Raw genomic sequence first — 26,453 nt, forward strand, 5'->3', positions numbered from 1 at the left:
AACCATGGTCTCACGACCAAACCATGGTCTCACGACCAAACCATGGTCTCACGACCAAACCATTGTATCATGATCAAACCATGGTCTCATGATCAAACCATGGTCTCATGATCAAACCATGGTCTCATGACCAAACAATGGTATCATGACCAAACCATGGTCTCATGATCAAACCATGGTCTCATGACAAAACTATGGTCTCATGACAAAACTATGGTCTCATGATCAAACAATGGTATCATGATCAAACCATGGTCTCATGACCAAACTATGGTCTCATGACCAAACCATTGTATCATGATCAAACCATGGTCTAAAGAATCAAACCATGGTCTCATGACCAAAGTATGGTCTCATGATCAAACCATGGTATCATGACCAAACCATTGTATCATGATCAAACCATGGTCTCATGATCAAACCATGGTCTCATGATCAAACCATGGTATTGTTACGGATTCATCACTTCCGTTGTTATGGTTTTCATCCACTGTAAACATTTTTGATTCCATGTACTATTATTGTTGTCGTTTAAGGGAAATAGATATTACTATTTTCAAAAGGTAAAAAAGTTAATGTTTTAAATGAAACCGGAACCGAACGATGACGAAGAGGAAGAGGAGGAAGAGAAGGCGGAGCGAGTGAGTCGGAGAAGAAGCCTACCTGTTTCGAGGTCTGGAGCGAACGTTGACGAACAAGAGTCACGAGTGAACTTTGGGTTTCCCAGGAAAGGGATTCCTGCGACAGTTGTTATCGCTGTGACAGATCAACTTGCGTGTCAGGTTTTGCAGTCGATTCCGAGGAGAATCATCGTAGTGCCGTTACGCCTCGAGAACGGGCCGTCGGCCATTTTGCCTTGCGCGCTTTGCGCTTCGCTCAAGGTTTTTCATCTTGCTTCCACCATTTTCACCGCATTCAGACGTTAATCTGGTGTGTGTGTAACGTGGCTTTTGGAGTGGGAAATCTGCGGTTCGCCGATTGAGAGCCGTCAAACGTCCATACCTAAAGGCGTGATTTCCCCGTCGCTTCTCGAGGACACCTCCGCCCATCTTTGGCAGTGTAACTGTCAACCCAACGGGATTCTGGTCTCGATACGACATCGTACGGACGATCACTGGAATGGATCGACTTTGACTTGATGCCGAAATACGACTTTGGCTTGATGCCGGAATACGACTTTGGCTTGATGCCGAAATACGACTTTGGCTTGATGCCGGAATACGACTTTGGCTTGATGCCGGAATACGACTTTGGCTTGATGCCGGAATACGACTTTGGCTTGATGCGGGAAGAGACATTGGGGAATGTTCTTCTTTTCGCTCACTTGGAGCACAGAGTTATATTGTACGAACCTGATGGTACCATCATAGGAAATATATATTGGTTGTACAATTGATTACTATTGTTTTTTGGTGTTGTTATTCGTGTGTGACCTTAATACAATATTTGTTTGTTGGTAACAATTGGTGTGGTTTCACCATTGATCTTTGACACAGAATAACACATCTTTCCCCCTCTCGGGGCTCGGAGGTACACCGTGACCAGGGGGTTTGGGGAGGAGCACGTAACAGTCGTAACAGTATCATGACCAAACCATGGTCTCATTATCAAACCATGGTCTCATGACCAAACCATGGTATCATGACCAAACCATGGTATGATCAAACCATGGTCTCATGACCAAACCATGGTCTCATGACCAAACCATGGTCTCATGACCAAACCATGGTCTCATGACCAAACCGTGGTCTCATGACCAAACCATGGTCTCATGACCAAACCATGGTCTCATGACCAAATCATGGTCTCATGACCAAACCATGATCTCATCTCGACATGCAGCATTCTATCTCGAGGATTAAATAGCCTCGATTAATTTTGCATGAATCAACACAGGTGAAACGTCTAAATAATGGTCATGTCCAGCAGAGGGAGTGACGTATTGAAATAATCGTACGACGTGATAGTTACACTGGTTTCCTTCAAACTCGGGGCACAGCAGATTGGTTACCAAAACGAAAGTACCGGATATAATAATCCATTTCACAATAAATTATTGCAAGTCAATTTTTCACAATTCAATTTAAATTCACAAGATCTGCCAGCAACCCTTTCTGGTGAAATAGCCAAAATCAAGACTCTCTGCTCACCTTCAGTCCTCTTTTCTCCCACCTCTGGAACAAACTCCCTCACTCTCTTCAATCCCACTCCTCCCTCCAGGTCTTTAAAACAGCTGTTCAGCACCCTCTCTTATCTTCCCCCATCCAAAACCTTGATCTTTTCTACCCTGTTAAAACACCCCAAATGCACCACCCATCCAAACCATGCGCCATCCATCCTCACCTTCATCCGTCGCGCTGTGCGGAGTTATCCACGCCCATCACCTGACTTCCTCACGATTGTTTTGTTCTTGCTCTCTGGCCCATTTTTCAAACACGGAGGAGGAGTGTCACATTTGTTCATCTGTCATTTAATTTGTGCTCTGTGGGTTTATTTTCTTCTCGGTGGTAAAATCAATGGGACAGTGGAACAAACAAAAGGCCAGGCGACCGGGAAACGACAGATTGTTGGGGCTATTAAAAGCAAGGATGTGGGCAGACCCGAGGTTTTCGCGGACAATTTCACGTAAACATGCATGTGTCCAGAATAATGATGGCGACCTGGGCTAAAGGTCCTTTTGCAAGAGGAATAAAAAGAGGAGAATCAACTTCAGAAAGTTAAAGAGCTTAAAGACTTGGACATGAGCTCATATTATCATTTACCTCCTTCAACTTCTTGGCCCAGGGTTTCTGCGCCTTTCGGAAACCATCGTCCGCTTCCTTGGTCTCTTTGAATCCCCCGATCATTTGCTTGTGGTACGAATCCTTCTGCCAGTTCTTTATCTTCTCCAGGTCTTCGTTCACGAGAAGGTTTCTCACCTCGTGATGCAGGTCGCTCACCTTGTCCGCCTCGGTCATCACGGCGTGCCAGGCCCGCTCCACGGTGCCGTATTGGGGGCCTGTTGGAAGGCACGAGGGTGGGGGAGAAATGGTGGAACATCGACTTTGGTTCTGTTTATTTTGCATTGACATTCCATTGATTAGGATAACCGAGACTGTTCCAGGAAGGAAAACCTGGAAAGCTAAGCAGACATTGATAACCACTTTTCTCATTGTTTGTTTCTCGCATCCCTCCAGACAGGGTTTATTGCGAAGCCCCAACTAGTCACGACCTCCCCTCCCCTTTCGTTCATCACTCCAGCTTTTTCCAGAGCTCAGAAACTATGGCGGTTATTATACACAATTACCACGTTTTTTGTTACTGGGAAAATCGAAGATTTTAAAAGTGTATTGGTTGGTCTTGTGCATTATTCTGTCTGTGTCTGTGTGTCTGTCTGTGTGTCTGTCTGTCTGTGTGTCTGTGTGTGTGTGTCTGTGTGTCTGTGTGTGTGTGTCTGTGTGTGTGTGTGTCTGTGTCTGTGTCTGTGTGTGTGTCTGTGTCTGTGTGTGTGTCTGTGTGTGTGTCTGTGTGTGTCTGTCTGTCTGTGTGTGTCTGTCTGTCTGTGTGTGTCTGTGTGTGTCTGTCTGTCTGTGTGTGTCTGTCTGTCTGTGTGTGTCTGTCTGTCTCTGTGTGTGTGTCTGTCTGTCTGTCTGTGTGTGTCTGTCTGTCTGTCTGTGTGTGTCTGTCTGTCTGTCTGTCTGTCTGTGTGTGTCTGTCTGTCTGTCTGTGTCTGTCTGTCTGTCTGTGTGTGTCTGTGTCTGTGTGTGTGTCTGTGTGTGTGTCTGTGTGTGTGTCTGTGTGTGTGTCTGTGTGTGTGTCTGTGTGTGTGTCTGTGTCTGTGTGTGTGTCTGTGTGTGTGTCTGTGTCTGTGTGTGTCTGTGTCTGTGTGTGTGTCTGTGTCTGTGTGTGTCTGTGTCTGTGTGTGTGTGTCTGTGTCTGTGTGTGTGTCTGTGTGTGTGTCTGTGTGTGTGTCTGTGTGTGTGTCTGTGTGTGTGTCTGTGTGTGTGTCTGTGTGTGTGTCTGTGTGTGTGTCTGTGTGTGTGTCTGTGTGTGTGTCTGTGTGTGTGTCTGTGTGTGTGTCTGTGTGTGTGTCTGTGTGTGTGTCTGTGTGTGTGTCTGTGTGTGTGTCTGTGTGTGTGTGTCTGTGTGTGTGTCTGTGTGTGTGTCTGTGTGTGTGTCTGTGTGTGTGTCTGTGTGTGTGTCTGTGTGTGTGTCTGTGTCTGTGTGTGTGTGTGTCTGTGTGTGTGTGTGTCTGTGTGTGTGTGTGTCTGTGTGTGTGTGTGTCTGTGTGTGTGTGTGTCTGTGTGTGTGTGTGTCTGTGTGTGTGTGTGTCTGTGTCTGTGTGTGTGTGTCTGTGTGTGTGTCTGTGTGTGTCTGTCTGTCTGTCTGTCTGTCTGTGTGTGTCTGTCTGTCTGTCTGTGTGTGTCTGTCTGTCTGTCTGTGTGTGTCTGTCTGTCTGTCTGTGTGTGTCTGTCTGTCTGTCTGTGTGTGTCTGTCTGTCTGTCTGTCTGTCTGTGTGTGTCTGTCTGTCTGTCTGTGTGTGTCTGTCTGTCTGTCTGTGTGTGTGTCTGTGTGTGTGTCTGTGTGTGTGTCTGTGTGTGTGTCTGTGTCTGTGTGTGTGTCTGTGTGTGTGTCTGTGTGTGTGTCTGTGTCTGTGTGTGTGTCTGTGTCTGTGTGTGTGTCTGTGTCTGTGTGTGTGTCTGTGTCTGTGTGTGTGTCTGTGTGTGTGTCTGTGTCTGTGTGTGTGTCTGTGTCTGTGTCTGTGTCTGTGTGTGTGTCTGTGTCTGTGTGTGTGTCTGTGTGTGTGTCTGTGTCTGTGTGTGTGTCTGTGTCTGTGTGTGTGTCTGTGTCTGTGTGTGTGTGTGTCTGTGTCTGTGTCTGTGTCTGTGTCTGTGTGTGTGTCTGTGTGTGTGTCTGTGTGTGTGTCTGTGTGTGTGTCTGTGTGTGTGTCTGTGTGTGTGTCTGTGTGTCTGTGTGTGTGTCTGTGTGTGTGTCTGTGTGTGTGTCTGTGTGTGTGTCTGTGTGTGTGTCTGTGTGTGTGTCTGTGTGTGTGTCTGTGTGTGTGTCTGTGTGTGTGTCTGTGTGTGTGTCTGTGTGTGTGTCTGTGTGTGTGTCTGTGTGTGTGTCTGTGTGTGTGTCTGTGTGTGTGTCTGTGTGTGTGTCTGTGTGTGTGTCTGTGTGTGTGTCTGTGTGTGTGTCTGTGTCTGTGTGTGTGTCTGTGTGTGTGTCTGTGTGTGTGTCTGTGTGTGTGTGTGTCTGTGTGTGTGTGTGTCTGTGTGTGTGTGTGTCTGTGTGTGTGTGTGTCTGTGTGTGTGTGTGTCTGTGTGTGTCTGTGTCTGTGTGTGTCTGTGTGTGTGTGTCTGTGTGTGTGTGTCTGTGTGTGTGTCTGTGTGTGTGTCTGTGTGTGTGTCTGTGTGTGTGTCTGTGTGTGTGTCTGTGTGTGTGTCTGTGTGTGTGTCTGTGTGTGTGTCTGTGTGTGTGTCTGTGTGTGTGTCTGTGTGTGTCTGTGTGTGTGTCTGTGTGTGTGTCTGTGTGTGTGTCTGTGTGTGTGTCTGTGTGTGTGTCTGTGTGTGTGTCTGTGTGTGTGTCTGTGTGTGTGTCTGTGTGTGTGTCTGTGTGTGTGTCTGTGTGTGTGTCTGTGTGTCTGTCTGTGTGTGTGTCTGTGTGTGTGTCTGTCTGTGTGTGTGTGTGTGTGTCTGTGTGTCTGTCTGTGTGTGTGTGTCTGTGTGTGTGTCTGTGTGTGTGTCTGTGTGTGTCTGTGTGTGTGTCTGTGTGTGTGTCTGTGTGTGTGTCTGTGTGTGTGTCTGTGTGTGTGTCTGTGTGTGTGTCTGTGTGTGTGTCTGTGTCTGTATCTGTTTGTGTGTGTCTGTGTCTGTCTGTGTCTCTTTGTGTGTGTGTCTATGTGTGTCTGTCTCTATTTGTGTGTCTGTGTCTATGTGTGTCTGTATCTGTGTCTGTGTCTGTGTCTGGGTCTGTGTCTGGGCCTGGGCCTGTGCCTGTGTCTGGATCTGTGTCTGTCTGTGTGTCTGTGTGTGCCTGTGTCTGCCTGTATGTCAGTCACCTACAGGTCACAATTTTAAACCGATCTTCACGAAACTTCACCAAATGGTAGAGTTTGTCATAAGCAAGAAGCCTATTGTTTTTTGGGGTCAAAAGGTCAATAGGTCAACATAGGCCAAAGGTCGCCAACTTTGTCAAATTTCTAAAATCCTCAATTTTCATCCAATTACCTAAAAATTTTGAAGAGGATTTGCATATATGGTCACTGAATTCAACCACCAACTATTTTGAGGTCAACATCGGCCAACAACCTATTTTAGGGATTTCGTAAGTATTGTGCTATGCACGACATATTTCTTGTTTATTCATTTTTACAAAAAGGAGTCCTCATGTAATACTTTACTTTTAGTTGGCATGCAATAGTCGTCGTAGTGTATGTGAGGATAGACCTATTTCAGTTATCAGTACTGCGAGTCCGATCTTGAGATAAAATGCACATAATTGCAGGAAGGACCAATCAAAATGCACTATCTTTTCACAATGTGTAAGGCCAATGGAGGAGCTAAGACCAGGAAACGCACCCGGCAACCAACGACGACTTTAGGGAAACACAGCTGGCGCCTTTCAGGAAGTGGCAACTTCCTGGGGAACTCGGGGTACCAGCGATGCCATATTGTTTTGTTGATTTCCATTCCCTGCAATCAGCGGGGGAAATGAGGAGAAATAGCACCTCCACGTCCGTTCCCCTAGCCCTCCCCCGCTCCCCTAGCCCTCCCCCGCTCCCCTAGCCCTCCCCCGCTCCTCCTTCCCTGCCCCGTCCCCTCTCAATACGATTACCTATGGTTCTTTGCCCGTGCTCCACCCTTTTGAATGCAGAGAAAACTAGGAAGCAGCACATACCATTTTCAGCTCAACTGGACTTTAGTCCGGTGAGCTTATGCGATCGAGCTGTGTCCGTAGGTAAATCAGTGAGTGAGTCTGCAAATACTTCAGTCATTATCGCTTGAACCAAACACAATGTTGGCGAAACCTGACGACAACCTTCATATCCGATGCCCAACGATGGTGTATTGACCGCAACAAAATCTGTCCTCATTGAGGGTGTCTACGGGGGTGTTTTTGACCCCCCTCCCCAAAATAGATATTTGCTCTCTTCTCCGAAACGACACACACGATTTTGATGAAACTTGATCACAACCATCATCGCCCATGATGTACCAGAGTTTGTTCACGGCATTAAAAAAATATCAGGGTCTGAGAGGGTTTGAATGACTGTTGCTCCTGATCCAGGTGAGCTTCAGGACCCGCGGCCAATTTTTTAAAATCTGCGGTATGCCTCGGTCAAGGTTCGAACAGCAGACATCCCATCAGAGTGGACCGTCACCACCAAGTCTGGTTAATTAATCTCTTCACAATACCAGGTCTAAATGTAGATCGTTGTTCAAATCAACAGATTTGCTAATAAAGGCTGAATGCTGCATTAACACAGATAATGTCGCACTCTTCTCAATTCACAGGAATGTTGAACAGTCGTAAACTTCAGCGTTCATGTGAAAATAGTTAATATGGTTCAGGTTAATCATCCGTGTTACTAATCCACAGTCCCAGACCTGCAGTGCATAGAGGAGGCCTAGATCTGGGGAAGGGTATAAAACAATTTCTAGTGTTGAAAGTTCCCAAGAGCACAGTGAGCTCCATTATTATGAAACAAAGAAAATGGAACTACCCAGACTCTTCCGAGAGCTGGCCGTCCGACCAAACTGAGCAACCGGGCAAGAAGGGCCTTGGACAGGCAGGTGACCAAGAACCCAATAACTACTCTGCCAGGACTAGAGTTCATTGGCTGAGATGGGAGAACCTCCTGGAAGGACAACAGTCTCTGCAGCACTTCACAAATCAAGACTTTATGGGAGAGTGGAATATGGAAGCCACTCCTGAGAAAAAGGCACATGACAGCATGCCTGGAGTTTGCCAAAAGGCACGGGAAAGGCTCAGAGCATGAAGAGGTAAAATATTCTGTGGTCTGACGACACGAAAATTGAACTCTCAGTTCTGGCGGAACTGAGCACAGCTCATCACCCATCTAATACAATCCCTATGATGAAGCATGGAGGTGGTAGCATCATGCTATGGGGGTGCTCTTCAGGTGAAGAGACTGGGCGCAAAAGTCGGTAGACTGCAGCGAAGATTTACGTTCAACAGGACAATGACCCAAGAATACAGCCAAAGCCACACTGGAATGGCTTCAGCACAAGAACGTGGAAGTCCTTGAGTGGCCCAGCCAAAGCCCAGACTTGAATCCCATAGAGAATCTGTGGAAACGCTTGAAGACTGCTGTTCACCGAAGCTCCCCATCCAACTTGACAGAGCTTGAGCAAATCTGCAATCTGCAAAAATGGGAGAAACTTCCCCAATCCAAATGTGCAAGTCTGATAGACGCACCCAAAAAGACTCGAAGCTGTAATCGCTGCTAAGGGCGCTTCTACAAAGTATTGACTCAGGGGTTGAATACTTATTTAAATTAGATAATTTCTGCATGAAATTTTTTATTCCTTTGTAAAAATTTCTATTAAAAAAATAAGTACTGTGACATGGTGGAGTATTATGTGTAATATATAAAGAACAAACAAACAAAATCTCAATTTCATCCATTTTAAATTCAGACTGCAACACAACAAAATGCGAAAAAAGTCAACAGGTGTGAATACTTTCTGCAAGCAATGTATGTATGCATGTATGTATGTATGTATGTATGTATGTGTGCATGCATGCATGCATGCATGCATGTGTAATGCATGCAATTGTGTGTATTGTTGCAGTTTTGAGAAACCACTAAAAAGTAATGGCAATCACCATACAGGTCCCTTAGAATAGTCATTTCATAGCAGAGCATTATCTTAGTCCCTTTCTCTTATTTCGGATTAGTACGTCATGCGTTGGGGAAAGGAAAGATCGGTCCTCTACTGATAAGGGATAATTTGTCAGTCAATGCCCAGGCTCAAAGGCACACCATGGTGTCCAGGCTCAGAAACCCACCAATCAGGTCACTTTGGGGGAGCTTGTGGGTGGAGTATCACGATATCATGATAATATAATTAATGTAATTAGCGCCTTTGTTTGAGAACCATGTAGCACACAATAACAATCCACATGGGAACAAACGGAATAGTCGTGTGTTCGGTCGTAATCTTTATTCATAATTCTGTTGAATTTGTTTAAAGTCAAACCTCATTTTACCTGGACGAAATTGAAATGCAAAGCGGTCGATACCGAACGTCTGGCTTGGCAAGCTATGGAAATCTGCTCGCTAACAGAACACACCGACTACGCTGCATGGTTACAGAACACACCGACCACGCTGCATGGTTACAGAACACACCAACCACGCTGCATGGTTGCAGAACACACTGAGCAAGCTGCATTGTTACAGAACACACTGAGCAAGCTGCATGGTTACAGAACACACCGGCCACGCTGCGTGGTAACAGAACACACCGACCACGCTGCATGGTTACAGAACACACCGACCACGCTGCATGGTTACAGAACACACCGACCACGCTGCATGGTTACAGAACACACCGACCACGCTGCATGGTTACAGAACACACAGACCACGCTGCATGGTTGCAGAACACACTGAGCAAGCTGCATGGTTACAGAACACACTGAGCAAGCTGCATGGTTACAGAACACACTGAGCAAGCTGCATGGTTACAGAACACACCGAGCAAGCTGCATGGTTACAGAACACACCGAGCAAGCTGCATGGTTACAGAACACACCGAGCAAGCTGCATGGTTACAGAACACACCGAGCAAGCTGCATGGTTACAGAACACACCGAGCAAGCTGCATGGTTACAGAACACACTGAGCAAGCTACATGGTTACAGAACACACCGACCACGCTGCGTGGTAACAGAACACACCGAGCAAGCTGCATGGTTACAGAACACACCGAGCAAGCTGCATGGTTACAGAACACACCGAGCAAGCTGCATGGTTACAGAACACACCGAGCAAGCTGCATGGCTGCAGAACACACTGAGCAAGCTGCATGGTTACAGAACACACCGAGCACGCTGCATGGTTACAGAACACACCGAGCAAGCTGCATGGCTGCAGAACACACCGAGCAAGCTGCATGGTTACAGAACACACCGAGCACGCTGCATGGTTACAGAACACACCGAGCACGCTGCATGGTAACAGAACACACTGAGCAAGCTGCATGGTTACAGAACACAGAGTAAGCTGCATGTACAGAACACACTGAGTAAGCTGCATGTACAGAACACACTGAGCAAGCTGCATGTTTACAGAACACACTGAGTAAGCTGCATGTACAGAACACACTGAGCAAGCTGCATGTTTACAGAACACACTGAGCAAGCTGCATGTTTACAGAACACACTGAGTAAGCTGCATGTACAGAACACACTGAGCAAGCTGCATGTACAGAACACACTGAGCAAGCTGCATGTTTACAGAACACACTGAGTAAGCTGCATGTACAGAACACACTGAGCAAGCTGCATGTTTACAGAACACACTGAGTAAGCTGCATGTACAGAACACACTGAGTAAGCTGCATGTACAGAACACACTGAGCAAGCTGCATGTTTACAGAACACACCGAGCACACTCATATTCTCGACGTTTGACATGGTGTTGCCTTGAGTGCTCAACTTCGTGCACAAAGAAAGAACTTAAACGGACCGCCGATTTCGACACCGGAACACTTTTGGCGCCTTGAGTCGTTGGTTGGTTGTTTGGACGTTTATTGCTGAATGATTTACCATTTAAACGAGCATTCTGAGTATTGCGCTGCAATACACGTCCCCTACCAAAGTTCAAAGTGCCATAACTTTGTCAAAGATGATCGAATATGCAAATTTATGCACGGTTGATGCTCGTTTTCAAACTTGATCTGAGGTATGCTGAGACACGTGTGTCATGCCTCGCCTCGTTGATAAGCCGGTAAGGTCGCTCCGTGGAGCAGCCTGCACGTATTGCACTGTGTGAATTATATAATTACCGACTTACGGTCTGAGGTACTCGCGATTCAAGAGATATCCATTTTTTAAAATATTTTCGTTTAAGTAACGATATCTGCCAAACCACGTGCCTGATCGCAAATTCCAAAAGGACATTTTAGTAGACCGACATGCTGAACAGATTTGTGAAGTTTTCCCCTCGATTGGATCAAAAATGAGGGAGGAGCTCGGTTTTAAAGGTTCATGCTTAAAAACATCATAACTTTCAGCACACGTCTACAAAGACATCACAGAGGCCCATGTAATAGATGCAATGAACTCGGATACTGTTCTTATACTGCACATACCTCTCATTCCATCTGATACAAATGTGTATTTTTACGTCCGTTTTTAGTTAAAACGATAACGCAACACAACCCTGAACACTCATTGAGTGTTGTGCCTGAGAGGAACGACATTGTTCGTCATGTTTCGTGAAATACATGAAGAAACACAGGATCTGCCAGCGACCCTCTCCTGGTGAAACTGCCAAAATCTCGGCTCTCTGCTCACCTTCACTCCTTCATTTCATTCCCCTTTTCTCCTGCCTCTGGAACAAACTCCCACACTCCCTTCAATCACACTCCTCCCTCCAGGTCTTTGAAACAGCTGTTCACCACCATCTCTTATCTTCCCCCATCCAAAACCTTGATCTTTTCTATCCCCGCTAATTCACCCCAGATCCACTTTTTTGAAATTCCGACTTCTTTCCTGGAAGTCCTCGGTGTCCATGTTTTTTTTAACCTCTCCCACCCCTCCTCCCCTTCCCATTCCACAGATCTCCCGATGTCCCTGCTCTCAAATGTACTTGTGTGCTTTGCCCCCTCTCCCCATCTTGTCTCCCACTTCCTTTGTTTTGTCTTATGTGTCCGTTTTTTTTTGATTAATGTTAGCTCTTACACGAGCCTCGATCTCGTATACAAAAAAAAAAAAAAACTGTTCAAAAACACTTGGCCACGCATGTTCGGTGGGAGTGAAGGGAATAAACCATTATTCTTTTTGTGTTCCACATCATTTTACATCCTCTAAGATTCACAGATAAAGATGCAATAGGTTTGTGAAGGACATAATTCTGCCTTTTGGTTGACCCATGAGCGGAGCGACTGGTCGGCATGCCTAGTTAACGATGAAAGGACAGAGAAGGCACAACGTTATCGAAACATCCCCGAGAGGACACCAACGGCCTTGTGCAACAGAGGGCAACCCCCATAGGTGGCAGAGCATGGCGCAACTGATCCCTCGAGCACGGAGGGTTCAGGAAGGAAATAACGACAAAAATACGTCAACCACTTTTGATGACTGGTCACCATGGACCAATACACGAGGCATCATTACCTTTATCAATAAGCACCTTCCATTTCTTGGTCCATTCGGTAAGCTGCTGTGCATAGGCCTTCTCGATCTTTGAGCGCTCGTGGATGCAGGACATCATCTCGTTGCAAAGCCGGAATCCATCGTCGATCCTCCGCACCGTCCGCTTGTAATTGCCCACCTGGTGTTGCAAGGCAGTTTAGTTGCGGCCCGAAAGGCAGATTAACCATTAGAAGCATTCATCCATACACCCCTCACCTCCCAGGTCAAAAGGTGACCCCTCACCTCCCAGAAGCTGTCACTCGTCGCTTCCAAACCCACAGCGTCGTCGTACGTGCCCGACATCACTCCGATGTTCCTGGTTGCACCTGCATGTCAAATAACATTTCTTTATTATTGGCAATTTCATAAAGAACGAACTCCACAAAATGCCCCAACCGAGAGTAACACCATCATGGTAGGGACCCCTCAGTCACATTACAACCTCAGTCACATACACCAACAAGTGAAACATGGACTTGTAGAAACTTTGGGCCTCTTTAGAAAGCTTTCCAATACCGACAAGGCCGACAGAGCTTCGAGACGCCTTGTATTACTAATGTACGACCCAAGGTAATGACCCAGCGGAGATGCTGCACTCTCATGTCACGTGTTCACACAAAGCAGGACAGCAAGCAAAGTACAACGCCACCTCGTTACAACTTGCCTCATCAAACGGATAACAAAAGTACAGAAACATGGTGTTCATATACTTTATCACCCTTCACAACTGTTTAGCAAGAAAAGCTTTTACAATTTGAAGGACCCAGGCAATGGGGAGGGGGGTTGGGGGAGCAGGCAAGGAGAAAGGGTGTATGGGGCCGCAGGCAAGGGAGGAGGAGATATGGGACTAAACCGATGGATGGGTGCATGTGGGGAGCGCAGGCAAGGGAGGAGATGTGGGACCAAACCGATGGAGGAGTGCATGTGGGGGGCGCAGGCAAGGGAGGAGGAGATGTGGGACCAAAGCGATGGAGGCGTGCATGGGGAAGTGGGGTGCAGGCAAGGGAGGAGGAGATGTGGGACCAAAGCGATGGAGGGGTGCATGGGGAAGTGGGGTGCAGGCAAGGGAGGAGGAGATGTGGGACCAAAGCGATGGAGGAGTGCATGTGGGGGGCGCAGGCAAGGGAGGAGGAGATGTGGGACCAAAGCGATGGAGGCGTGCATGGGGAAGTGGGGTGCAGGCAAGGGAGGAGGAGATGTGGGACCAAAGCGATGGAGGGGTGCATGGGGAAGTGGGGTGCAGGCAAGGGAGGAGGAGATGTGGGACCAAAGCGATGGAGGTGTGCATGGGGGGGGCGCAGGCAAGGGAGGAGGAGATGTGGGACTAAACCGATGGGGGGGCGGCGCACGCAAGGGAGGAGGAGATGTGGGACTAAACCGATGGAGGGGTGCATGTGGGGGGCGCAGGCAAGGGAGGAGGAGATGTGGGACCAAAGCGATAGAGGCGTGCATGGGGAAGTGGGGTGCAGGCAAGGGAGGAGAAGATGTGGGACCAAAGCGATGGAGGGGTGCATGGGGAAGTGGGGTGCAGGCAAGGGAGGAGGAGGTGTGGGACCAAAGCGATGGAGGCGTGCATGGGGGGGCGCAGGCAAGGGAGGAGGAGATGTGGAACCAAAGCGATGGAGGGGGGTTTTTTTTTTTTTGTTTGTTTTTTTGTATACAAGATCGAGGCTCGTGAAAGAGCGAACATTAATCACACAGAAAGACAAACAGACACACAAAACAAATAACATCGGGAGCGGTAGACAAGATGGGGAGAGAGGGGGAAGGACACAAACACAACATTTGAGAGCAGGGACCGAGAGACATGGAGACATCGAGAGAACTGTGGGAGGGAGAGGGCTTTGGGGGGAGGCATGGGAAGGGGGGGGGGGGGGGGGTGGGAGAGGTATAAAACATATGGACACTGCCAAGACTTCCAGGAAAGAAGTTGGAATTTCAAACAAGGTGGATCTGGGGTGAATTAGTGGGGGTAAAAAAGATCAAGGTTTTGGATGGGGGAAGATAAGAGATGGTGGTGAACAGCTGTTTTGAAGACCTGGAGGGAGGAGTGTGATTGAAGTGAGTGTGGGAGTTTGTTCCAGAGGCGGGAGAAAAGAGGAATGAAAGAGTGAAGGTGAGCAGAGAGCCGAGATTTCGGCAGTTTAACCATCAGAGGGTGGCTGGCAGATCTTGTGCGACCTGTAGGAATATTTGGGGGACAGAGCACAGAGAGAGCTGGGGGAGCAAGGCCGGAGAGGAGTCGGTAGAAGACAGAAAGAGCACCTACCTGCCTGCGGTGAGCGAGTGAAAGGCCCTCAGAGATAGCTTCATCGCGGGAGATTCCAATGATTCTGAAAGCTTTGGATTCAACAGCGTGAAGCCGAGCCAGGTGTGAGGCAGGAGCACCAGCCCATAGGGGAGAACAGTATTCCATTGAGCTGCGGATGAAAGCCTTGTATGTGGTGAGGAGCTCAGGTGTGCCTAGGAAGGACTTCGCACGACGGAGGATGCCCAGTCGGCGGCTGGCTTTGGAGGCCAGCTTGGAAATGTGGTTTTCCCAAGAAAGATCATGGCAGATGGTGAGACCCAAAAGCTTGAGCGACAGAACTTCTTGGAGAGGATTGTTGAGAAAGTAGATGGGAGGGTTGTCCAGTCGATCTTTTCGGAGAGACATAGTAAGAGTGTGAGATTTGTCAGGATTGAAAGACATGTTCCACATGTTTGACGAGTCTGTGATTTTGTCCAGGTCTTCAGAGAGTGAGGAGGCTGCAGACTGCCGATCTGAGGGAAGAGGAATGGAGCGGCAGAGAGTGGAGTCATCAGCAAAGAGATACAGAGGATTTTCCAGAGAGTCGGAGAGATCATTGATAAAGACCAGAAAAAGCACAGGGCCCAGCACACTGCCTTGGGGAACTCCAGCCTGAACGGGAAGGGGAGATGAGAGAAATCCATTCAGGGCCACACGTTGACTACGACCAGAGAGGAAGTCCGCAAGCCATGCATGGAGATTTCCATGGATACCATAGGAGGAGAGTTTGGTGAGCAGAGCTGGGTGCCAGACCGTATCGAAGGCACGTGATATGTCAAGGGAGACAGCTCTGATTTCCTGTTTGGCATTGAGGACCTCCATCCATTGTTGAGACAGCAGAAGCAGCATGTCCAGAGTAGAGTGACCTGGTCTGAAACCAAATTGATGATCAGAGATCAAGCCATTGGAGAAGAGGAAAGATTTCATATCCGAAGCAATGATGGATTCCATGACTTTGCTGATAATTGGGAGCAGGCTGATTGGTCTGTAGTTGCAAGGATCTGTTTTTGCACCTTTTTTGTGTAAAGCGGTAATGTTTGCTGATTTCCAGGATGCTGGCAGATGACCTTGAGCAAAGGATAGGGTGAAAAGAACAGAGAGAGGGTGAGATAGAGCGGCAGAGCAGGATTTTAGGACCCGTGGGCTGATGCCATCTGGTCCAGTTGCAGAATCAGAGTCGAGGTTTGACAAAAACTCCTCCACCTTGTCAGGAGAGAAGGTCACAGAGTCCAGGAGCAGTTTGGTTCGACTGGGAAAGGTGGGAACAGAGAGAGATGGGTTTGGGACTAAGGATTTTGAGGCAAACACAGAGTTGAGGCATTCGGCTTTGTCACATGCGATGTCAACTGTGTGGCCATTTGAGGTAAGGGAGGGGATGGAGGGGGAACAAACACCAGAAACGGATTTGACCAGACGCCACCAGGATTTGGAGGAAGGAGACAGGTTTGAGAGTTCATTCTTGAGTGAGGAGAGATAGTGCTTCCTGGCACTCCTGAGGGTAGACACACACTTGTTCCGAGCTTGGTGGAAGGAACTGAGATTTCCTTCAGTTGGATTAGCCTTCCAAGAGGCAAAGGCAAGTTGTTTCAGGGCAACTGCCTCACCACAAGATTCAGTGTACCATGGACGGGAGGAAGGGTAAGACAACTGAAAGCGAGAAGGGATAAATCTGTGCATGAGAGAGATCAGTTTGCTTTGGAAGAATTCCCAGGAAGAATATGACTCCTCTATGAATATGAATATGACTCCCAGGAAGAATATGACAGAACACATATGACTCCTCTCCGGCCTTGCACCCCCAGCTCTCTCTGTGCTCTGTCCCCCAAATATTCCTACAGGTCGCACAAGATCTGCCAGCCACCCTCTGATGGTTAAACTGCCGAAATCTCGGCTCTCTGCTCACCTTCACTCTTTCATTCCTCTTTTCTCCCGCCTCTGGAACAAACTCCCTCACTCCCTTCAATCCCACTCCTCCCTCCAGGTCTTTAAAACAGCTGTTCACCACCATCTCTTATCTTCCCCCATCCAAAACCTTGATCTTTTCTACCCCCGCTAATTCACCCCAGATCCACCTTGTTTGAAATTCCAACTTCTTTCCTGGAAGTCCTGGCAGTCCATATGTTTTATACCTCTCCCACCGCCCCCTTCCCACGCCCCCCCCCCCCCCCCCCAAAGCCCTCGCCCTCTCAGATCTCTCGATGTCTCCATGTCTCTCGGTCCCTGCTCTCAAATGTTGTGTTTGTGTCCTTCCCCCTCTCTCCCCATCTTGTCTACCGCTCCCGATGTTATATGTTTTATGTGTCGGTTTGTCTTTCTGTGTGATTAATGTTCGCTCTTTCACGAGCCTCGATCTTGTATACAAAAAAATAAAATAAAATAAAATAAAAATTGATGTCAGAGGCAGTGGAGATGGGAGACCAATCCAGACGATTGATGGCTGCTTGAAGACCGTCCCAGTCGGCCTGAGTGAAATGCCAGACTCGTCGACGCTGAGGAGGCTCTCTGAGAATGGCCAGAGAGATGTCCACTTTGACAAGCACATGATCAGAAGAACCGATTGGAGCAGAAGAAGAGCAGCAGACATTAGCAGGGAAGTTAGTCATAACCAAGTCTAGAAGAGAAGATACTCCATTGGCTGAGATCCGGGTCGGGAAATTGACAGATTGTGTCAATCCCAGTGAGTCACAGAAGTCCTTTGCTGAGGTGCCATGACTGGTGAGAGAGGAACCCACACCCAACCAGGTGGCATGATGACAATTGAAGTCACCACATATGAGGAAGAGAGAGTTGGGATGAGTGGATAGAAGTTGGTCCATGTTGTCAGACAGTGAAATGTAGATGGAGTCATCACTGTTTGGGGGACGGTACAGAACACATATGAACAAAAGGTGGGAGCGGAGAGGAAGCCGTAGCCAGAGGTACTCCTGGGGGTGAGGAGGAGAGAGGGCAGTGCAAGGAGAGTGAGGAAGAGAGTTTTTGATAAAGATAGCCACCCCACCACCAGGCCGAGGCTCAGGTCTATCATACCGGAGGAGGGAGTAACCAGGAAGAGATATTAAGGAATCAGAGACATCTTGAAGGAGGAAAGTCTCTGTTAAGCAGATCAAGTCTGGATTGTCAGAAGCAACCTGTATGGAGAGATCAGTCAGGTTTGAGCGAAGGCCCCGGATGTTTGAGGTCCATACCGTTAATGAAGAGAGAGGGGGAGCATCGGGTACAGGACAGGGGAGGGGACGAGTAGGGTAAGATGAAGGATGAGAGGGGGAGGTAGGGAGAGCAGTTGTTAGTGTGTCAGCGATTGCAGAAGAGTTCCAAGAAAGGGAAGGATGAGGAGGATGAAAGGTTTGAAGGTGAAGGGATGAGGCACAGAGAGGGGCTGTTTGAGGGGGGGCAGAGGAAAGAAGAAGGTTGGGGGGGGTGGAGGTATGAGATAGAAGGGAGATGAAGTGGGGAGGAGGCAGCTTTGAAGAGGAGGGGGGAGGAGGGAGAATTGGAGAAGAATGGTATGGGGGGAGATTTGAATGGGAGGGGTTGGGGGGGAGTTTTGAAGGGGAGGAGTGAGGGGGGAGTTTAGGAGGGGAAGGGCAAGGGGGGAGTTTATGAGTGTAGGTGCAAGGGGAGGGATTTGGATGGGAGGGGCAAGAGGGGAGTTTAGAAAGTGGATGATTAATGAAAGACGAACATTGAAAACAAATTGGGTTTGTTGTGATTTTCAAGTTAGCAATCCGGTTCAGAATGATGGAGGAGGGATGGAATGAATGTGAATTTAGACCATGTAGTGAGGGAGACGTATAAGATATTGAATTTCTTTTTTTTGAGGTGGAATGAGTTGGAGAGGAAATTGAGAAAAGCCTTTTAAATAGGAAGAAAAACAGCGTGTTGTAAAATACCACTGAGTAAAACACTGAAGGGGAAAGGTTATACATATTTAAATAATATTTAAACAGAACCGTGAACAATCTTATGTGCACAAAAATACCAACGGGGGGAGAGCCGAGAGGGACCACCACGAGTCACGTGAAGGGCAAACGGTGGATGATGCGTGGGTGCATGGGGAAGTGGGGTGCAGGCAAGGGAGGAGGAGATGTGGGACCAAAGCGATGGAGGGGTGCATGGGGGGGGGGGGCACAGGCAAGGGAGGAGGAGATGTGGGACCAAAGCGATGGAGGGGTGCATGGGGGGGGGGGGTGCAGGCAAGGGAGGAGGGGATGTGGCACCAAAGCAAGGGAGGGGTTGGGAGGACCCAGGCAAGGGGGGCGTGCAATGAGCCAATGTCGAAATGGAAATGTTATGAAAGTAGTTTAAGATCTGCATGAAGTCGCTCGTGGGTAAAGTACACAAGCAATTGTGGAAGGTCCTGGAAATAACAGGCAATTCAAAAATCAACGTTTTCCTTCTTTTTTCCCCCTTTTTTTTCAAGTATTTCACGCAAACATCTTTCCAAAATCACCTCACGATGATACTAATGCAACATTAATGCCCAAATGAATATATTTATTTCATGTGAAGTTTATCAAATGTCTCATGATGTGTGATTCAGCTTTTCCACAGGATTCTTCGATGAGTCTGAATCATCTGAGACTATTTCCAAACATGGCATTTGAAGCTTCGAAGCTAAAGAATCCGCTGAAGTGTGAATCGCTTCACAGGGAGAATCTGGCACAGAGTTCACGGAGCGATGAGGGGGATGAGGGATCTCCGTTACACCAGGCTCCCTCTACATACACGAAACGTCTCGTCTGGAGAACAAAGCAAAACGTTTCTAACCCTCTGGGTCCCAGGAGTGCAATATCGCGCCCCCGTGTGTACTTTTGATCAAGGTCAACTGTCCGCCAATGATCTATCTGCCAATAACACACAAAACGTTCATGCTCTGCAGCTCCATGGAGACAAACAGTGGCAATGATCATACGCACGCAACTTGGTGGAACGGGACCACGGGCGCATCTTGGTGGAACGGGACCACGGGCGCATCTTGGTGGAACGGGACCACGGGCGCATCTTGGTGGAACGGGACCACGGGCGCATCTTGGTGGAACGGGACCACGGGCGCATCTTGGTGGAACGGGACCACGGGCGCATCTTGGTGGAACGGGACCACGGGCGCATCTTGGTGGAACGGGACCACGGGCGCATCTTGGTGGAACGGGACCACGGGCGCATCTTGGTGGAACGGGACCACGGGCGCATCTTGGTGGAACGGGACCACGGGCGCATCTTGGTGGAACGGGACCACGGGCGCATCTTGGTGGAACGGGACCACGGGCGCATCTTGGTGGAACGGGACCACGGGCGCATCTTGGTGGAACGGGACCACGGGCGCATCTTGGTGGAACGGGACCACGGACGCATCTTGGTGGAACGGGACCACGGGAGCATCTTGGTGGAACGGGACCACGGGCGCATCTTGGTGGAACGGGACCACGGGCGCATCATGGTGGAACGGGACCACGGGCGCATATTGGTGGAACGGGACCACGGGCCACATGTGGTTCCACACAAACGGACAGGTGCAATGAACAGAAAATAGAATTTAAACATCCGACGGGACTTGGTCACGTGAGACATCTCTCATAACACAAATTGGAACTCCAAGCGGGAAGGCCTCCTCTGCCTTCTTGCACGGTGTCCCCTGCCATGCATTGCCTGTCCATTCGGTGTATTAATAATAGATAAGGTGTATTATGGGACACTCGAGTTCCATAGACCTTGAGAGTCAGATGTGCATCAACCATTCTTTGGACACGGAGGGTGATCCCAAATCGGACCTTACACTCAAATGGCACACTCAGTCAACAGGACAAGATATATTTCTCAAGTCCATATTACTGTACATCTTCATCACACACACACACACACACACACACACACACACACACACACACACACACACACACACACACACACACACACACACACACACACACACACACACACACACACGGACGACACACACACACACACACACACACAAACGGACGACACACACAAACGGACGACACACACAAACGGACGACACACACACAAACGGACGACACACACACAAACGGACGACACACACACAAACGGACGACACACACACAAACGGACGACACACACACAAACGGACGACACACACACAAACGGACGACACACACACAAACGGACGACACACACACAAACGGACGACACACACACAAACGGACGACACACACACAAACGGACGACACACACACAAACGGACGACACACACACACAAACAGACGACACACACAAACAGACGACACACACACACACACGACACACACACAAACAGAGGACACACACACACACACACACAAACAGACGACACACACACACACACACAAACAGACGACACACACACACACACACACAAACAGACGACACACACACACACACACAAACAGACGACACACACACACACACAAACAGACGACACACACACACACACACACAAACAGACGACACACACACACACACACACACACACACGCGCGCACACTCTCTCGGTGGAAAAGGACCCCGCACCAAAGCCCTGTTCGTGATTTACACTTCGATCCCTCCATTAGCATGCCGATGGTGTTTCTGCACAGGTGTACACAACCGAAAGGAAGGCCATTCTAAAAAAAATCCTCGAGCAACATTCCACTCAACCTTCAGCATTCCACCTTACAAGAACACCTGTACAGCTTGCTCAAACAACAAGACTGCCTTCACAAGTCATGGCATTGCAGCTTTAACAACATCAAATAATGCTGTACACCGCATGCACGAGTTGCCCACAGGTACAGGGTCGCCGCAGACATACAAACTGGACTAACCTAAGAGTTATTTGTACATGAGGGATTCTGCCAAAAAGTAAAATAAGTGTATCCTCATGCCAGTTTATACCGCTCAGAATTAGGACCCACCACCCGGCCGGCTTGGACCCACCACCCGGCCGGCTTGGACCCACCACCCGGCCGGCTTGGACCCACCACCCGGCCGACTTGGACCCACCACCCGGCCGACTTGGACCCACCACCCGGCCGACTTGGACCCACCACCCGGCCGACTTGGACCCACCACCCGGCCGACTTGGACCCACCACCCGGCCGACTTGGACCCACCACCCGGCCGACTTGGACCCACCACCCGGCCGACTTGGACCCACCACCCGGCCGACTTGGACCCACCACCCGGCCGACTTGGACCCACCACCCGGCCGACTTGGACCCACCACCCGGCCGACTTGGACCCACCACCCGGCCGACTTGGACCCACCACCCGGCCGACTTGGACCCACCACCCGGCCGACTTGGACCCACCACCCGGCCGACTTGGACCCACCACCCGGCCGACTTGGACCCACCACCCGGCCGACTTGGACCCACCACCCGGCCGACTTGGACCCACCACCCGGCCGACTTGGACCCACCACCCGGCCGACTTGGACCCACCACCCGGCCGACTTGGACCCACCACCCGGCCGACTTGGACCCACCACCCGGCCGACTTGGACCCACCACCCGGCCGACTTGGACCCACCACCCGGCCGACTTGGACCCACCACCCGGCCGACTTGGACCCACCACCCGGCCGACTTGGACCCACCACCCGGCCGACTTGGACCCACCACCCGGCCGACTTGGACCCACCACCCGGCCGACTTGGACCCACCACCCGGCCGACTTGGACCCACCACCCGGCCGACTTGGACCCACCACCCGGCCGACTTGGACCCACCACCCGGCCGACTTGGACCCACCACCCGGCCGACTTGGACCCACCACCCGGCCGACTTGGACCCACCACCCGGCCGACTTGGACCCACCACCCGGCCGACTTGGACCCACCACCCGGCCGACTTGGACCCACCACCCGGCCGACTTGGACCCACCACCCGGCCGACTTGGACCCACCACCCGGCCGACTTGGACCCACCACCCGGCCGACTTGGACCCACCACCCGGCCGACTTGGACCCACCACCCGGCCGACTTGGACCCACCACCCGGCCGACTTGGACCCACCACCCGGCCGACTTGGACCCACCACCCGGCCGACTTGGACCCACCACCCGGCCGACTTGGACCCACCACCCGGCCGACTTGGACCCACCACCCGGCCGACATGGACACCATACAAGCACCCTGACGTGCAATCGTGCATGGCAGGGGACACCGTGCAAGCACCCCGACGTGCATGGCAGGGGACACCGTGCAAGCACCCCGACGTGCATGGCAGGGGACACCGTGCAAGCACCCCGACGTGCATGGCAGGGGACACCGTGCAAGCACCCCGACGTGCATGGCAGGGGACACCGTGCAAGCACCCCGACGTGCATGGCAGGGGACACCGTGCAAGCACCCCGACGTGCATGGCAGGGGACACCGTGCAAGCACCCCGACGTGCATGGCAGGGGACACCGTGCAAGCACCCCGACGTGCATGGCAGGGGACACCGTGCAAGCACCCCGACGTGCATGGCAGGGGACACCGTGCAAGCACCCCGACGTGCATGGCAGGGGACACCGTGCAAGCACCCCGACGTGCATGGCAGGGGACACCGTGCAAGCACCCCGACGTGCATGGCAGGGGACACCGTGCAAGCACCCCGACGTGCATGGCAGGGGACACCGTGCAAGCACCCCGACGTGCATGGCAGGGGACACCGTGCAAGCACCCCGACGTGCATGGCAGGGGACACCGTGCAAGCACCCCGACGTGCATGGCAGGGGACACCGTGCAAGCACCCCGACGTGCATGGCAGGGGACACCGTGCAAGCACCCCGACGTGCATGGCAGGGGACACCGTGCAAGCACCCCGACGTGCATGGCAGGGGACACCGTGCAAGCACCCCGACGTGCATGGCAGGGGACACCGTGCAAGCACCCCGACGTGCATGGCAGGGGACACCGTGCAAGCACCCCGACGTGCATGGCAGGGGACACCGTGCAAGCACCCCGACGTGCATGGCAGGGGACACCGTGCAAGCACCCCGACGTGCATGGCAGGGGACACCGTGCAAGCACCCCGACGTGCATGGCAGGGGACACCGTGCAAGCACCCCGACGTGCATGGCAGGGGACACCGTGCAAGCACCCCGACGTGCATGGCAGGGGACACCGTGCAAGCACCCCGACGTGCATGGCAGGGGACACCGTGCAAGCACCCCGACGTGCATGACAGGGGACACCGTGCAAGCACCCCGACGTGCATGGCAGGGGACACCGTGCAAGCACCCCGACGTGCATGGCAGGGGACACCGTGCAAGCACCCCGACGTGCATGGCAGGGGACACCGTGCAAGCACCCCGACGTGCATGGCAGGGGACACCGTGCAAGCACCCTGACGTGCATGGCAGGGGACACCGTGCAAGCACCCTGACGTGCATGGCAGGGGACACCCTGCAAGCACCCTGACGTGCATGGCAGGGGACACCGTGCAAGCACCCTGACGTGCATGGCAGGGGACACCGTGCAAGCACCCTGACGTGCATGGCAGGGGACACCGTGCAAGCACCCTGACGTGCATGGCAGGGGACAACGTGCAAGCACCCTGACGTGCATGACAGGGGACACCGTGCAAGCACCCTGACGTGCATGGCAGGGGACACCGTACAAGCACCCTGACGTGCATGGCAGGGGACACCGTACAAGCACCCTGACATGCATGGCAGGGGACACCATACAAGCACCCAGACATGCATGGCAGGGGACACCATACAAGCACCCTGACATGCATGGCAGGGGACACCATACAAGCACCCAGACATGCATGGTAGGCATGTGGTATTGGGGATTGTTGTCTCGAAATGCAACTACCATAGCTGCCGCTAAATAACACAAAACCCTTACTTATAGATTCCTATAAATACCACCCAAGCATGGATGTCTAGATCACCGGAACATCCAAGTGAGACTTCAACTTCATCCTTCCATAAGCAAAAACAAGAAGATCTATTGGTCATGTTTTGAGTTGATCGTCAACCACGCAATGACATCAAAAAGGTGCGCGACTAGCCCATTAATGAAGACCCGCCAAACCAGCCCACCGATGATGATGATACTAATAACAATAATAATAATAATAATAATAACAAGAAAAAGAGCAATCAGATATTGCAAACCCTCGCCAGGGTGTATTTTCAGTGGTTTTTAAGGGTTTTGTGTTAAAACAAATATGGCGGCCGAACCACGTTACCGATGGTCATCTTTTTTTTTTTTTCTAAACCAATTTATTCCTAGATTATGCTCAAGAAATTTCATCTTGATCGGATGAAGTTTTGTAATTGTCGAATTATGACGTCATAATGGAGGCACCAATGACCATCATTAACATATTTTATTCCCCATGGAGAGTTCTTTACAATGAGCCATGTCTCAATTTTTTATATTCAGCGCTTTTGGAGATATAGAGATGCAAAGTTTTTCGGTTTTTCCAAGATGGTGGCCGAACCACGTGACCAATGACATCATTTTTTTTTTTTCTCCACCAGTTTATGCCGACATGGCGCTCAATAAATTGCATCTTGATTGGATGAAGTTTTGGACTTGTCGAAGTATCAAATTATGACGTCATAATGGAGGCCTTGGGCCGAGAGAGTTAAAAATTGGGCACAGTCTATTCCAGGGCAAGACGTGTTCAAAGTTTGGCGATTCCACGTGCAATGGTGTACATGTAGTGCTGCGCACAGACAGAGACAAACAGACAGACAAAACAACATACTTGCCGGAATCTTTTCTGGCAAGTAACAAACAGACAGACAAACCAACATACTTGCCGGAATCTTTTCCAGCAAGTAACAAACAGACAGACAGACAAACCAACATACTTGCCGGAATATTTTCCGGCAAGTAACAAACAGACAGACAGACAAACCAACAACAGACAGACAAATATGTGTGTTGTACCGTCCACCAAACAGCGATGACTCCATCTACATCTCGCTGTCTGATAATATGGACCAACTTCTATCTACCCATCCCAACTCTCTCTTCCTCATATGTGGCGATTTCAATTGTCACCATGCCAGTTGGCTGGGTGTGGGTACCTCTCTCACCAGCCATGGCTCTTCAGCAAAGGACTTCTGCGACTCACTGGGACTGACACAATCTGTCAATTTCCCGACCCGGATCTCAGTCAACGGAGCATGTTCTCTTCTGGATTTGGTTATGACAAACTTCCCTGAAAATGTCTGCTGCTCTTCTTCTGCTCCAATCGGCTCATCTGATCATGTGCTTGTCAAAGTGGACATCTCTCTGACCATTCTCAGAGAGCCTCCTCAGCGTCTACGAGTCTGGCATTTCAATCAGGCCAACTGGCACGGTCTTCAAGCAGCCATCAATCATCTGGACTGGTCTCCCATCTCTACCGCCTCTGACATCAACTCATCCTGGGAATTCTTTCAAAGTAAATTGCTCTCTCTCATGCACAGATTTATCCCATCTCGTCTTCAGTTGTCATACCCTTCCTCCCGTCCATGGTACACAGAATCTTGTGGTGAGGCTGTTGCCCTGAAACAACTTGCTTTCGTCTCCTGGAAAGCAAATCCAACGGAAGGAAATCTCATTTCCTTTCACAAAGCCCGAAACAAGTGTGTGTCCACCCTCAGGAGAGCCAGGAAACAATATCTCACCGTTCTCAAGACCGAACTCTCTTATCTGTCTCCCTCTTCCAAATCCTGGTGGCGTCTGGTCAAATCTGTTTCTGGTGTTTGTTCCACCTCCATCCCCTCCCTCACCTCAAACGGCTTAACGGCTGACTCCGCACGTGAAAAAGCTGAATGCCTCAACTCTGTGTTTGCCTCTAAA

At 50.3% G+C, this 26,453-nt stretch overlaps 1 protein-coding gene across 1 annotated transcript in view; it reads right to left on the reverse strand.

The window, feature by feature from the left end:
* Positions 1-26,453, reverse strand: part of LOC137421058 (protein kinase C and casein kinase substrate in neurons protein 2) — a 48,949-nt gene that overhangs the window by 16,717 nt on the left and 5,779 nt on the right. The window contains exons 2-4 of the mRNA XM_068106738.2: positions 12,613-12,695; positions 12,352-12,508; positions 2,763-2,998 (exon numbers count right to left, since the gene is read on the reverse strand). Coding sequence (XP_067962839.2) covers positions 2,763-2,998; positions 12,352-12,508; positions 12,613-12,672 — 453 coding nt within the window. The 5' untranslated portion in view covers positions 12,673-12,695. The remainder of the gene's footprint in view (positions 1-2,762; positions 2,999-12,351; positions 12,509-12,612; positions 12,696-26,453) is intronic.

Source organism: Myxine glutinosa, chromosome 1, assembly GCF_964187855.1.
Source record: "Myxine glutinosa chromosome 1, kmMyxGlut1.1, whole genome shotgun sequence".
In the NCBI taxonomy this organism is placed as follows: Eukaryota; Metazoa; Chordata; class Myxini; order Myxiniformes; family Myxinidae; genus Myxine; species Myxine glutinosa.